This window comes from Chamaea fasciata, unplaced genomic scaffold (assembly GCF_029207755.1).
Source record: "Chamaea fasciata isolate MVZ Bird 193981 ecotype frontalis unplaced genomic scaffold, bChaFas1.0.hap1 SCAF_4, whole genome shotgun sequence".
NCBI classification, from domain to species: Eukaryota; Metazoa; Chordata; class Aves; order Passeriformes; family Sylviidae; genus Chamaea; species Chamaea fasciata.
In genome coordinates, this window is record NW_027094089.1 from 45,307,135 (window position 1) to 45,320,556 (window position 13,422).

At 40.7% G+C, this 13,422-nt stretch overlaps 1 protein-coding gene and 1 long non-coding RNA gene across 4 annotated transcripts in view; one reads left to right on the forward strand and one right to left on the reverse strand.

Annotated features, from left to right (window-relative positions):
- Nucleotides 1-6,870: 6,870 nt before the first annotated feature.
- Nucleotides 6,871-11,088, reverse strand: LOC136288896 (uncharacterized). The gene is made up of 3 exons (XR_010720635.1): nucleotides 10,901-11,088; nucleotides 10,303-10,455; nucleotides 6,871-7,780 (listed from the first exon to the last, which is right to left on the reverse strand). It is a non-coding gene; the product is annotated as an uncharacterized lncRNA (long non-coding RNA).
- A 477-nt stretch (nucleotides 11,089-11,565) lies between these two features.
- The window catches only part of SUSD1 (sushi domain containing 1), a 44,766-nt gene continuing 42,909 nt past the window's right edge, over nucleotides 11,566-13,422 (forward strand). For all 3 annotated transcript variants that reach the window (XM_066181425.1, XM_066181427.1, XM_066181426.1), the window contains exon 1: nucleotides 11,566-11,892. In XM_066181425.1, the coding sequence (XP_066037522.1) occupies nucleotides 11,808-11,892 (85 nt within the window). In that variant the 5' untranslated portion in view covers nucleotides 11,566-11,807. The remainder of the gene's footprint in view (nucleotides 11,893-13,422) is intronic.

Below are 13,422 nucleotides of genomic sequence, written 5' to 3' on the forward strand. Positions count from 1 at the left end.
TGTACTGCAGTAAGTAGGAATCCAAGCATAACTCACATTATTTCCAACTTCAGATAATAATTACATGTTGTGCTTGGAGCAGTCCCAAAGGAATTAAATGCTTACATGATTGAAGGTCCTTGATAAATGAAGAAAGCTTTTATTTAGCAGATTAATGTCATCACTGTAAGCACTTTTTCAGTTCTTGGAAACTGCTTTATTTATGAGTGGGAAGCTACCACACATAAACTTGATTTGAAGCACTTTCCAGTTCTTTTTGAATATCTTACCCGCTTTCTGCAGAAGTTCACCGTAGAACTGCAGCAGCACAAGACACAAGTTGCTAACCAAGCAGATTCTTGCATCAGAATGTCACTTCAGTCTCTGACCAAAGACTCTTCTGGTTTTACTGAGATATGTGAAAACCTGTTTTCTCTCACACTCCTTTCTGATGGGAAGACTTAATGCAAGGTGGCCTCTATTTGGGACTATTACTGGTGGTAGAAATAACAGAAAATTAGATAGTAATGTGAATCAAATGGTGTGAGAGAAGGCAAAAAGTTATTATGTTGCTTTTAGTACTGTACTCAAGACACAGTAAACGTCTCTCAGAATTGCCATCCTTCCCTCATTTCGCATAATCTGTTAATAAATGTTCCCTTTCAGTTTATAAAAATGTTTATCAAGCACAGGAAAATATTGTAAATATTTGTAACATCATGTTTGGTTTGGTTTTTGTTTTTATAAATCTGGCAAAAGAGTGTTTGGGGAAACAAATGGAAATGTAAAATGTTTTTATATAAAGAGATTGTCTGTATATTTTAATAAGCAAAAGCTTTCATTTGTAAAGCATCTTGTGGCATTGCGTGAAAAGTATTCCATATCTGTGAAGATGACTTTAAACTGAAAGAAAATATAAGACGTATTAAAGAAACCTATTCTGTGACTCTCTAGTGCATGGTGAGTTTGATTTTGTTTGTGCTGTAATATATTCTGTTTTTTTAGGTTAGTTTGTTTTCTAATTACATAGTATCTATACCTAACTAATTTCTTAACTCTAGTTGTTGTAGCATGTCTTTTAATAAATGTAATTATGGCTGTACTCTCTTAAATTTTCCTGTGTTCTTATCTATTGCTTTGGGGTTTTTTTTCTGGTGTTACAATTGTTATAATTGCAGCTAATAACGTGTAATTTTCTATTTTTTTTTCCTTCAGCAAATGTGGGCATTTAAATGAAAGCTTTTCATATCAAAAGTATTTTAAGAGGGTTAATGCGCATCTTTGGCCAAGAGGTGAAGGTCAGCAGCACCTAAACTTTTTCCTGAGCAGGGCAGAAGTTATTTTAATTAGGATGGAAATGTATTCTACAACTCTAAGCCAATACAGTAGTTGATGACTGTTTTGTTATTTGAGATAGGGATGAGAGGCTTCAGTGATGAGGGCCTTGGGGCCTTATTATAGAGAATTCTTCTGTCTTTTACCATGCTGTACTCTTTTCTAGTCCTAGGATTGAAATTTATATCCTTTGCACAAAGATTTTAAAAAATGTAAGTAGCAACTTAGAAAGATTGTCTGCTTTCAACTTCCTGTTTCTCAACTGTCTTGTTGATTGCTTTTCTTTCATACTTCTTTCGTTGCCCTTCTCCATGTTGCACAACACTAATTTAGACCTTCTTATTCTTGCATCCAAAATTCAGGATTGGTGGTAAACTATCAGATAGAAGTCTAAGGCCATAGATACAAATATGAGGGGAGTGCAACAATTAAAATTTCCAGCCAGTCTGGCAAGGATTTATTTGTCTGCCACCCAGGAAATTATGCTATTACCAGTCTCTGAGTGTAGCTGCTTTTGTAGGGAGAACAATCTGATTCAGTTTAGACTGAATTGCAGGTTTCAGCAAAATGCTTATTCTCCAAAGGCTAGATATAAAGTCCCCATGTGTAACTCTTGATTTTGTCCTTGATACTTAAATATTTGATGAGCATTCTGGGGAAAATGCTAGCTTTTGGTGGCCATAATCTGGCTTCTTATTTTTTGACCAAGTCTGCCTGAGAATGTGTGAGAAAGTGAAATTCCAGACTATTGTCTTCTCCCTTTACTCCTTAACCAAAAAATAAATCCCATCTTGAATTCTCGTCTCCTGTTGTTAACCCTGTAATACAATCACAGTAATATTTTTCCTTAAGCAGTTTATATAAGTGTCTATCTTGGAAAATGAAAAAATGAAATACAACTTTTAAATAGCACAGATATAAAATTTTTGATACCAGAAATTGTTCTGTTACTTGCAAGCTGAAAGAGAAAGGGCAATAACTGGTGAATTTGCCAGTTTCTCATATAGTTTGGATCAGTCTCAAAAGATTTCTTTATACCCCCAGGGCTCACCCTTTTACAGAGGTGGAAAGATGATTACTGTAGGCTTTGAAAATAAAATAAAAATTCCCATTTGCATTTTCTAAACTGCTGAGATATTTGTACTTGAGTTCTTTGGCATGTAGCAGGTGAGTACGAGGATGTCTAAACAAAAGGTAATGAAAGCAGAAGTTACAGTAGAATATATAGGTGAGAGAAGGTGTGGGGGGTAGAGACAGAGGGAAGAAGAGACCTCAGGAAAGTGAGTCATCCTAGAGACCATTTCCAGACCAATGCCTTTGCTGTTGACAAAAAACTCATCTCAGATGATGCAAAAAAACCCAGAGAGAAACAGTCCAGTGACAATGAGCACAAATGTCTTTAGGGTAGTGCTGTGGTAGCAGTATGAGTTACCTGGCTCCAAAAAAGCTCTTAAAACAAGACTACTACTTTAGTCTCAAGTTAGTGATCATTCTTACTCCATAGTATTTGCTGCTTAGTCTGACAGTTCCTCAGGATAACACTTCTAGGTCCTGTGTTTTATTTCTGATCAATTACAGCTACTCTGTCCTTTTGTGAGAATCAATCTTTTAATGGAAGCAAAGTATACCTTCTGTAATTCCTCCATGAAATCTCCTCTGTAAACTGTTTTTCTACCTATGTACTTTAGGGAGATACAAGAAGGCTGAAGGGGAGTTTTTCACAAGAGCAGTAAGACAAAGGCAAATGGCCTTAAGCTGAAGAAGAGTATGTTTGGATTAGTTACTGGGAAGAATTTCTTCACTGTTGGGGTGGTGAGACACTGGGACAGGATCGGTGGCTAGAGAAGTTGTGGACTTCCCATCCCTGACAGTGTTTAAGGCCAGGTTGGATGGGGCTTTGAGCAACCTGGTCTGGTGGAAGGTGTTGTTGCCCATAGCAGGCCGGTCAAACTATATGATCTTAAAGGTTGCTTCCAAGCGGGACTGTTAATGATTATATGAACTGTTTCTCTTGTGTTTCTATTGTTTGTACAATGAAGGGCCTGTAAGGGCTTTTATTGAGGGGTTTCTGTGGGTTTTTTTTCTCTCCAGAGTCCATCTTGGTCCGCAAAGGCACATTGCTCAATGCTTGGAAACTTTTTTTAAAGGAGGGTGGACTGAAGGATATTGCACAATGCTGTAGGCTTACAGCTTTGTGGTTGGATACAGGTTCCATTTCTGCTCTGCTATGGTGCTGCCTAACACGCACCTAGAGAATATATTCAGTAAGTATCTGTAGTGGTTTGAAAGCAAAACAAATGAGAGGCTCCAAGTCAGAGATACTATTTAATAGAAAAAAAAGGAAAGAAAGTAAAATAAAATAGATGCAATAAAATAAAAGATCGCTGACAGAGTCAGAATACAACCTGAGCAGAGTGATGGAAGCAGTCCAGATGAGGTGATCTTCCTGAAGCAGTGATCCTGTAGAAAGGTCTGGTAGCTCTGTTCCTCTGGGAATCTAATGGGTAAGGGCTCCCTGTACTGTCCCAAACCCCAGATTATATCCAGGTGAGAATGCTTGGTTCCTCCCCCTCGGCGGAGCATCTCACAGTGGGATGATGGGTCATGCAGGGGGGGTCCTTGATAGCCCATTAAACAGAGAGAGCTCCTGGAGGGAGTTATCTATGAGTCATGGGCAAGGCATTTGATGGGCCATTAACAGAAGATAATGGCCCAGAGGGAGGGAGTCTGGGAAAACACTGCCCCAGCTGGATTCAACAGTTCATGAAGATGGCGATAGAATACTTTGTGCATATCCTATACTACAACCCAGGACAGTATCACTGCCCATAAAAATAAAATTGAAGCTTTTTTTAAAACAAATATGATCTCAGCACAAAAAAGGACAAAGGCTAAAGAAATTAGGATAACTCTGCTATTTAGTACTATAAATTCCACTGATGATCTGGGAAAAACTGTCTGTAGCTCCAGGGTCTGTTTTAGTCAATGCAATGTGGGTGGGTGCTGGAAAGGAGGGTTGTGGGTTCTATTCTAATTAAAACCTTCTGATAAAAACCTAAAGTTGTCAGGTTTAGTTCTTACCCAAAAACATGGCAATGTTACTGGCTGACTTTTCAGCATTACTGACCTTCTCTCTTTCTTTCCTTTTCTTCCCTCTTCCAATTCTCTCCTATGGCCAAATTGTCCAAAATTGTCCAAAAGCAGTGCGAGATGTAATAACAGCAATGCAGTATCTTCAGCAAAATGTAATTTCTGTATATGTGGAATTCGACTCACCTAGTCATCAGATTTGAAGTATCGTGTGAATTGTGTAATTAAGGTTCCCTATTTTGAAAAGCTTTGAAAGTAGTTTTTCTATTTAAGGTCACAATAAATTTCTGAAAACTGTTTGCTACCCAAGTAGTCTCTTCTATCACATCTGTTGACTGAAAGTGGTTTCTATTTTTTTCTTCATTTGTGATGTTTGGTTGTCTGACATGCTCTTTTCCTTTTTGTGTGTATGTTCTCATTATGAGTGAACAGCTTAAAATTCTGTCTTGCTGAGGTATTATCTTTTCAAAAGCATACAGGGTTTCTACTGTTGCTCTTTGTGTTTCATCAAGTTTATCCTCTTTCTCAGAGCCTTCATTGGTCTATCAGATACTGAATTGGTCGAAGATTTTTGATAGCAGACCTCTCCCAATCAACTCCATCGAGTGTGTTTGTTTCAACAGTAAATAACTATGCATTATGCTCTTTGAGCATTAGATCTTTCCATGTTGATTCAACCACAAAGACATGAAGGTTAATAAACAACACCACACTTCTTGATGCTAAGACTTGCTATGGCATAAATGGTTTTTTCTCTTTTTCTGCTCTGGTTTGGCACTGCTGGTTACAGCCTGCCTGACACAAGGTGGCCTGAGTTAATTTCCTCTTCAAGGGTGCTATATGTGTTTGTAAGATTTCAAAAGAACTTACTGGAACTCTTTGTGGAGTTCTTTATTCACCAGTCAGTGCAGAACTCTGCTACTTGTGTGAACAGTTTTTCTTGGAGGAAGTTCAATCACTGTGTACCTCTAGCTTTCACACAAACAGCTTATTCTGCAGGGCTTAGATTCTCCCAATTTTATAATATAGGAAGACTGCATTTTTTATTTAGGTTTTTTTTATGCATACGATTTTAATCAAGGCCTGTCAAAAATATTTTCAGGTCATTGTTGCCACTCATCAACAGGAAAATAGATAAGGAAGAGGTTACTTTTGAAGGGCCTGAGCATAAGATGTTAGCAGCAGCATCCTGTCTTGCCTGGGATATCTCACTCACTGTCTCATGAAATCTAACAGGAAAATAGCTGATAACTTTGCGGATCTATTGCCTAGAAACACTGGGCTTGATTAAGATGCTGAATGTAACTTTGGGAATCCTGGTGACTACTCTTGATTCTGTCCCTTTCAAAGAATAGGATCCAATCTAAACAACCACACTTCCAAACTCACATACATGTAACTTCTTACTCTCAAAATGATGGGGCTCTACCTTCAACCAAAGTTTAAAACACCCTCTAATGTACATCTGGTTGTGTGTCAAATGGGTATAGAAAAAAAATCTGTAATTGTAATTAGACAATGGATTCATGTAGCACATTGTAAGAAAAAAATTCTCACGTTTGTGCAGGCCTAAATGGTCAGTCATCATTTAGTTCTCACAGGCTTACATTATTTAGATGTCAAGTTTTTCATGAGCCAATGGTGCCCTTGTGACTAAGCAAGCCCATGGTATCCTGGGTTCCATGGGGAGGAGTATTGCCAGCAGGCCCAGAGGGGTAATCCTGCCCCTCTGCTCAGCCCTGGTGAGGCCTCACCTGCAGTGATGTTTTCAGTTCTGGGATCCTCAGTACAAGAAAGACATGGAGCTCTAGAGTGGGTCCAGTGGAAGGCAACAACCACGATTAAAGGACTGGAGCATCTCTCTTATGAGGAAAGTCTGAGAGAATAGGGTGTGTTCAGCCTTGAGAAGAGACAACTGAGAGGGGACCCCATCAGTGTCCATGAGTATCTGTAGGAAAGGTTTCAAGAGCATAGAGCCAGGCTCTCCTCAATGATGCCAAGCAATAGGACAAAGGGCAGAAACTGCACGGAAGTTCCACCCGAACATAAGGAAGAACTTTTTTACAGTGTGATTGACAGTGCACTGGAACAGATTGCCCAGAGAGTTTGTGGAGTTTCCCTCAACTGAGATATTCAAGAACCATGTGGATGGAATCCTGTGCCATGTGTTCTCAGATAACCCTTCATGAGCAGGGAGGTTGGACCAGGGTCCTCCAGTGCTCCCTTCTAACTTTTCCCATTCTGTGGTTCTGTGATTGTAAGACAAACTTAATTTCATGCAGATATTATTTGAAGATAAATAGGGCTTTCAACTTTGCAATTCAAATGGAAAAGAAAATTTTAAAACTAGGTGGCCTTTTATTTCCATAGAAATGCCAACCTTAAGTCTTTATTACAATTTGTAACAACACAGAAATGCCATCACCCAGGGTGTATTTCTCCTCTGATTGCCAGTAAAATAGAATTACACCTAATTTAATTTTCCAAGATCAAAAAGCAGAGCTTGCACTGGTTGTGTAACAAAAAAAGCACTCTTTTTTAATGCCAATGAATGCATATTCTTTTGCCGCTAAAATCCAACTCATTCTGCTGGCTTTGTATTCCCAGGGTCTAAAAATACAGTAATTTAAGGTATTTTCTAATTGAGATAAAAACAGCTACTTTACACTTGATAAGCAGCATGTAAAATTTTAATTGCTTACAGAACAACTCAGAGAGTGAAGGTTGAGGTATTTACTATGAAAGGTTTGGTTACTAGATTCCCTTTTCTTTCCCACTACACAGTGTAGATGCAAATTTGAGATTCCCTGGTGACAAAGTACAATCGATCCATAGAGAAAGAAACCATGGCAAAAGAATCCCCAGCTTCCTGAACAGTTCAGAATGGTTTGGTCTATTGTCCACAGAATGGTTGGGGTTGGAAGGGACCTCTTGAGATCATCTGGTTCAACTTCCCAGCCAAAGCAGGTTCACAGGAACATGTTCAGGCAGGATGGCCAGGAACTCGTAAGACACAAAAATGGAATTTATCTTTGCAGATAATATAATTTAACAAGTTGCCATATTTCCCATCTAAAGTTTTTAGACTCACTTTTAGACTCATCTTGCCCATAGTATGGCAAAACTGAGAGTGAGAGAAGGATAATACACAGATAATTGTGTAGTAGTCAGTGGGATTTGGGTTTTCCCTGTACCTATATAAGATATTGTCATTAATTTTTGCCTTATTGACAAGCTGTTATTAAGTTCTATTCAGCTGCAATAGAAAGGCCAACACCCATGTGGTGAGCTTGAGGGGCCTGGCAAAGAAGAAAGCATGAATCACGTTGCCAAGTTCTTTCTCTTCAGAAAAAGATTTTAGCAGGTATTTTAGGATCTGAAAGGAAAAGAGGAAAAGATGTCTGTTCATTTACTTGGAGCTGAAAAAATCACATTACTTTTTATTTAGTTAGTTATTATTTTTAAAATGTATGAAGGAGGTGCTGTTACTGTTCCCTTCTGAACTTTTGCTTTGTGCTCTCTGCCTCTTTCCTCCCAACTATTGTCTTCAGTCAGCACAACCCTCAAAATAATGACACAGCATGAAACAATCAGAAGCAATGGCTATCAGCAGTATTCTTGGATGACATTCCAATATCTGACAACACTAGGACACCCCCCTATAAACCAACGTACACTAAGTCCTTGTGATTCAAAAACTTCTGAAAACTGAGGCAGGCTGCTGTGGCATGAAAGCTTCTACCAGAGGTTATGTTGCACCATACAAACTTACATAGGAATACTATCCCAGCTACACATCTAAGTGGGAGGGAGAAGTGAAGAGAGGCAGAGAGGAGTTATCTTATCAAAGCTCCCAGTGGGTTTGTGGCAAAGCCCAGTTTGGTCTCCTATGCTAAAACCCACAGATAAGCAGTCCTTTTGCTCTGGAAAGCTGCTTTTCTGATTAGCAGTAACTGTCAGCAGGCTTTATCACCTACTATGCCCTTGTTATGAGATGTACAGGGCATGCTCTGATATACGTTACATCCAAGGCCTATCCTCTAGGCAAATTGTATAGAAGCATTCAATATTTAGAGTTCAAATTCAGGTATTCAATGCTTTTACAGGAGTCTTATTTACATTTTCATCTTGACTTCATCTGCTAGGAGCTGAGATAGTGGCATAGGCACCCTGAGAGAACAAACAGAAGTACTGCAAACAGCTTAAGTGATAACATTTCCTTAAAAAAAAAAAAAATCATACAACATACTGCTTTACTTCTGCACTGTATTTACTGAAGCATTTTCAGTAGAAACTGAAGAGGCTCAGCCAATCTTTTCAGTTATTTCTGAATATTTTGAGTTATTTTCAACAATTGGTGTTCCTTATTCTGGAAACTAAGTGGGTAACCAGAAACCAGTTATTAATTTAAATAATTTTAAATAAGCAAGAGAGACAGAATTCAGATAGAAGGAATCTTCCATCAGGCTATAGTTACTCTTTTCATTGCCAGTTGGAAATAAGCACTTGATAGCAAGCTGTTCAAGAATGCAACTGCACTATGAATAGCTGAGTGATCTGTTAACAAGGATGAAATACATTTATTCACCCTGGCTGAAGATGTTTGCTGTGTTTTTAAAAATGTGTTTGCTGAAAGAGCCATTAGTATTATGTTTTGTCTTCATGTGTCAAAATAAGCAGTGTAATCCATGCCAAAAGATCCTTAGGAGAAAAAGCAAAGAGATTTGGGTGACATGATGTTGTTAATTGTCTGCAAAGGAGACAGAACAAATACAGATGGCTGAGGAGATATTTAATCCAGCTTGCATTTCTGATTTTCAATTATCTGCATTTAGACATTTGCAAGCTAAAAGTGCACAGGAAACTTGCAAGCATTTCTAGACAAATTTAATTACTTTGACCACACAACTACTTTCTTTTCACAAAGAGGAAAAATTGAAGAAATACTGGTACATACATCCTCTGGGTGATTTAATGTTAGGGATGAAGGAAATACTGTAATAACAAACTAGGCTTCCTTTACGTTTGACAAGGAAAAGATTAAAATTTTTATCCTATCCAGAACAGAAAATATAGGTAGATATTAGTCTGTTTTCATTAGAGAGATTTTTATATGAAACAAGCAAGATTTACCAAAGATGTTAAGGATCATCTTGTTGGGACACTAGTCTGCCTTACCTTACTGAATCTTTAATTACCTTTCTGTATCAATTAGCTAGGGTTTGGGCAGGTGACCTCTGGGCAGAAATGATCTGTGATGGATCTCACTGGTGGATTCAAACCTGAAGCAGTGGAAGAGATTGTTTGGGAATGCTGTGAATTCGGCATCACTGTCAGCATAAAGAGCAAGTTAGACAAGTATGTCAGGAATTATAAAGTTGACCTTGTTGTGAACAAATGACCTCTCAATATCTCTTGACACTTATTTCTTATGACCATGCATTGAATTTAAAGTAGCCTTTGTGTGTAGTTTAATTATTTGGTTCTGAAAGATGTCTTAAACAGCATTTAATTGTCTGTTAGAGACACGATAGACATTAAGGTAACAAGGAGGTTCCAGTCTAGGTCCAGTACTTTTTTCAGCTGATATACATCTTTGTTTCTTTCTTTAAAGAATATTTCTATTATGATTTTTAATTTGTTCTCTTCATAAATATGATGTGTTTCTTCAGGCTTTGTGACAAAAATATTTTTCTGTTTGCTGCATGAGGTGCTTATGATTATAAAAAGTTGTTCCCACTACTTTTATGAAAGGAAGAGTAGAAATTGCAGTGATTAGTAGGTCTGCTACACAGTGAGCTGCCAAGGAAGAGGAAAATTGTAATTTCCAAACCATTTTAATATGTTGTGCAGAACAATTGCTCTCTGAACCATTCCTTATAATGATAAGCTACTTACCACCACTGAGAATGCATGCTTCCAATTTCAGTAATTTTAAGGGAGAAATACACAGTAATGACATCTGTAGTGTGTTCTTCCAAAAGCAGGATCACTTGAATATAACTGGCTGCTGCTGAAGAATCTCATCAAGATGAATAAGTGTAGCAGAAACTGATAAAAAGTGTGTACATGCTTATGTAGGCAGAACAGTAATTAAAAAAAACCCCAACCAAACAAAAAACAAACAAAACCAACCCAAACTAACAGGAAACCCCAAACAAACAAAAAACCTCCCAAAAACAACAAACAAAAAAAATCAAAAACTGGAAGAGAGTAACTTAAGTAAATAAACCAACAAAGTTGATAAAAATTCAGTGAAACTGGGGTTTGTATCCCTTGAAATCTAACACCGATAGTCTGGTGTTTGTTATTACACAGCAGTAAAAGATCAGGTTATGTCACTTAATATTGGTGATAGAGGGCTGGGCTGCATTAGCATTCAGGAGCATTAATGAAAAGCCACCATAGCACATCAGCAAAACTTCTTCAGGAATCTCATTAGAGTTATCAAATATACCGAATTCTACTTTTGTGTTAGGCGTCCCCGATTCCTCACCTTGGCACTCCTCTGTTGTGGTAACTGGGCAAATGCATTTGTAGATGAAAAGAATTTATGCAGCTTTCTAAAATGCAGGCTCACGGACATGAATGAGGACTATGAGCGCTAGGGCTATTACTACTCTTCTACAGCAGAAAATTCTTCAGGCAGCGCTACTAGTCCTGGCTAAACCTAAGGTTTGAGGATTCACCCGAGCGGCGCCTAAGGTCTGCAGTAAAAAAGCTTTATTTCAACCACTAAGGGCTGGCGGTGTGCGGATGCACCGGCTTCGTACATCGTAGGACTGAGGGGCCAACTTCGTGCCGCGACGCAGCGGCGCCCTGCGGGGCGGCAGCTGGGACACCCACCCTCCCTTCGGGGACGCCCCGGCGCCCCGCTCGGGGAGCTGCTCGGTCCCGTTTGCCGGCGGCCTGCGGGAGGCGGCACGGCTCCCACATACAAACAGGTGCGTCTATTCAGCCGCTCTTCCCGGGAATCATGAATAATCCCACCATCCATTTCTCGCCCCGGCCCCAGGCTACGTACAGCAGCAGCTCTTATCAGCCTTGCCACCTGCCTGGCCGGCGCAGAGGCGGTGTCCCGGGGAAGGAAAGGGGTTGTGCCAGGGAAGAGAGGGGAGGGAAAAAAAAAAAAAAAAAAAAAAAAAAAAAAAAAAGGAAGAAAATAGAGGGTTTTGCGGGCAGCGGGGCCGGGGAGGAAAGGGGCCTCGCTGAGGGTGAAAGCGCGGCGGCGGCGATAAGGGCGTCCCGCCCGCCGAGAGGCAGCGCCAGCCGCTCTCCGCCCGGGGCCGCGGGCTCTGCCCGGCCCTCGGCTCCTCTGCCTCCCTCCGCCCCCCTCCGCCCCCAGGGACGATGCAGAGGCACCGGGGCTGTGCAGCACCGAGGGGCGCGGCGGCGGCGGGGACATGAGCTCGGGGGGCGGCCGGGCCCCCGGCCCGCTCTTGCTGCTGCTGCTGCTGGCGCTGCCACGGTGCGCGGGACGGCGGCGGGGTGAGTGCGGCCGGGCCGGGGGGACCGTGAGCTGGAAGTGGGCACCAGCCCTGCCGCGACCTCCAGCGCCCGGCGGTGGTGGCCGGATAGCCCTCGCTGGTGGTGGCACCGGCAGCCCATGGTGGTGGCGGAGCATTGCTGGGCGCTGATGTTGGGGGCAGCTCATGCCGGGGATAGTGGAGGAGCAGCACGTGGTGAGAGTGTGGGAGGCAACTCGCGGTGGCGGCGGAGCTTCCCGTAGTGGTGGTGATGGTGCCCACGGCTTTGGTGGCGGAGGTAGCCGTGGTGGGTGGTGTCCTTGGCGCTGGCTGGTGTGTCTCCTCGACACCTGCTGACGGCGCTGGTGACAGCGACCTCATGTCCTGCCGGGCTCAGAGGGCCTTGCTGTGGCGGGAGTCGCGTCTGAGGGAGGACACGGGTAGGACCAAAACAGTGAAGTGGCTGTAGTGCTGGCATGATGGACTGTATGCTGTGAAGGACAAATAACTAATAAAATTTCAGCTGTAGTAGTAGGGGGAGGTGGGGGGTGGAAACATGGCTTTTTTAATCTTCTGAAGCAGCAATCTGAGGAAGATACTCCCATGTTTTATCAGAAGATTGAGGTATCGTGAGAAAGTTCTCTCTCCGTGGGTGCTTGTAAATTTAATTTTCTGATCTATGTTGGCTGCCATTGCATACTGACAGTTTTCATTTTCTGTTCTTATCAGAAACACACACACACACAAGTATATAAAAGTGTGGATAATTTAGGAGTAGGAATCTAAGATGCTTCCCAGACCCTTAAGGCATTAATAAATGCACTGTGGGCAAAACTGTAACCCTGTGCATGTGGAAGGGCAGTTTTATCACAGTGATAAATTTGATGCATAACAATATACTGGAATGTTCAGTTGCCTTCTCCTTCCAGTTATGGTTATGTATTTAGACATTGTAGAATAATCAAAAATTCTGTCAGAGATGCTAAATATAGAGTGATGTTCATATTCTTTTCAATTTTAGCTGTCTTAGGAAAGTGAAAAATTGCATACTTCTGTGTCAAGCACCCTGTGACATCAGCTTGTTCAGTATTAGTTCTTTCTTTTAAAATGTGAAAAGGTGTTAGCATATGCATGTTTTGTCTACATTAAATCCATCCATGCTGACATTTTTCATTTGGAAAGTGAGGGTATGTGTGATAACAAAAAGAGCTTATCAAAAAAAATGGAGGAAGGTGAACATAATGCCCTGAAAGTATGAATAGGAAGAAGAGAACAAGTTTGTATTTTATTCTAATTTCATGTATATTTACAGCCTTGTCAAATTATAGAAAATTAGACTGTGTGCTTCTGTCTTGGTTTGGGAAGACAGGTATCTGCTAGGTAATAATAATAAAAAAGAAAGCTGGAGTTTCCTTTGGAACGGAGAGTGTAAAACACCCCCCCCCCCCCCCCCCCGCTTCTTTTTTTCTTTTTCAATTATAAATTTACAATCAGAGGCTCTTAGGCAAAGATTTGGGAAATAGGAATAGTAGTTCTTTATTAGTATGTATTA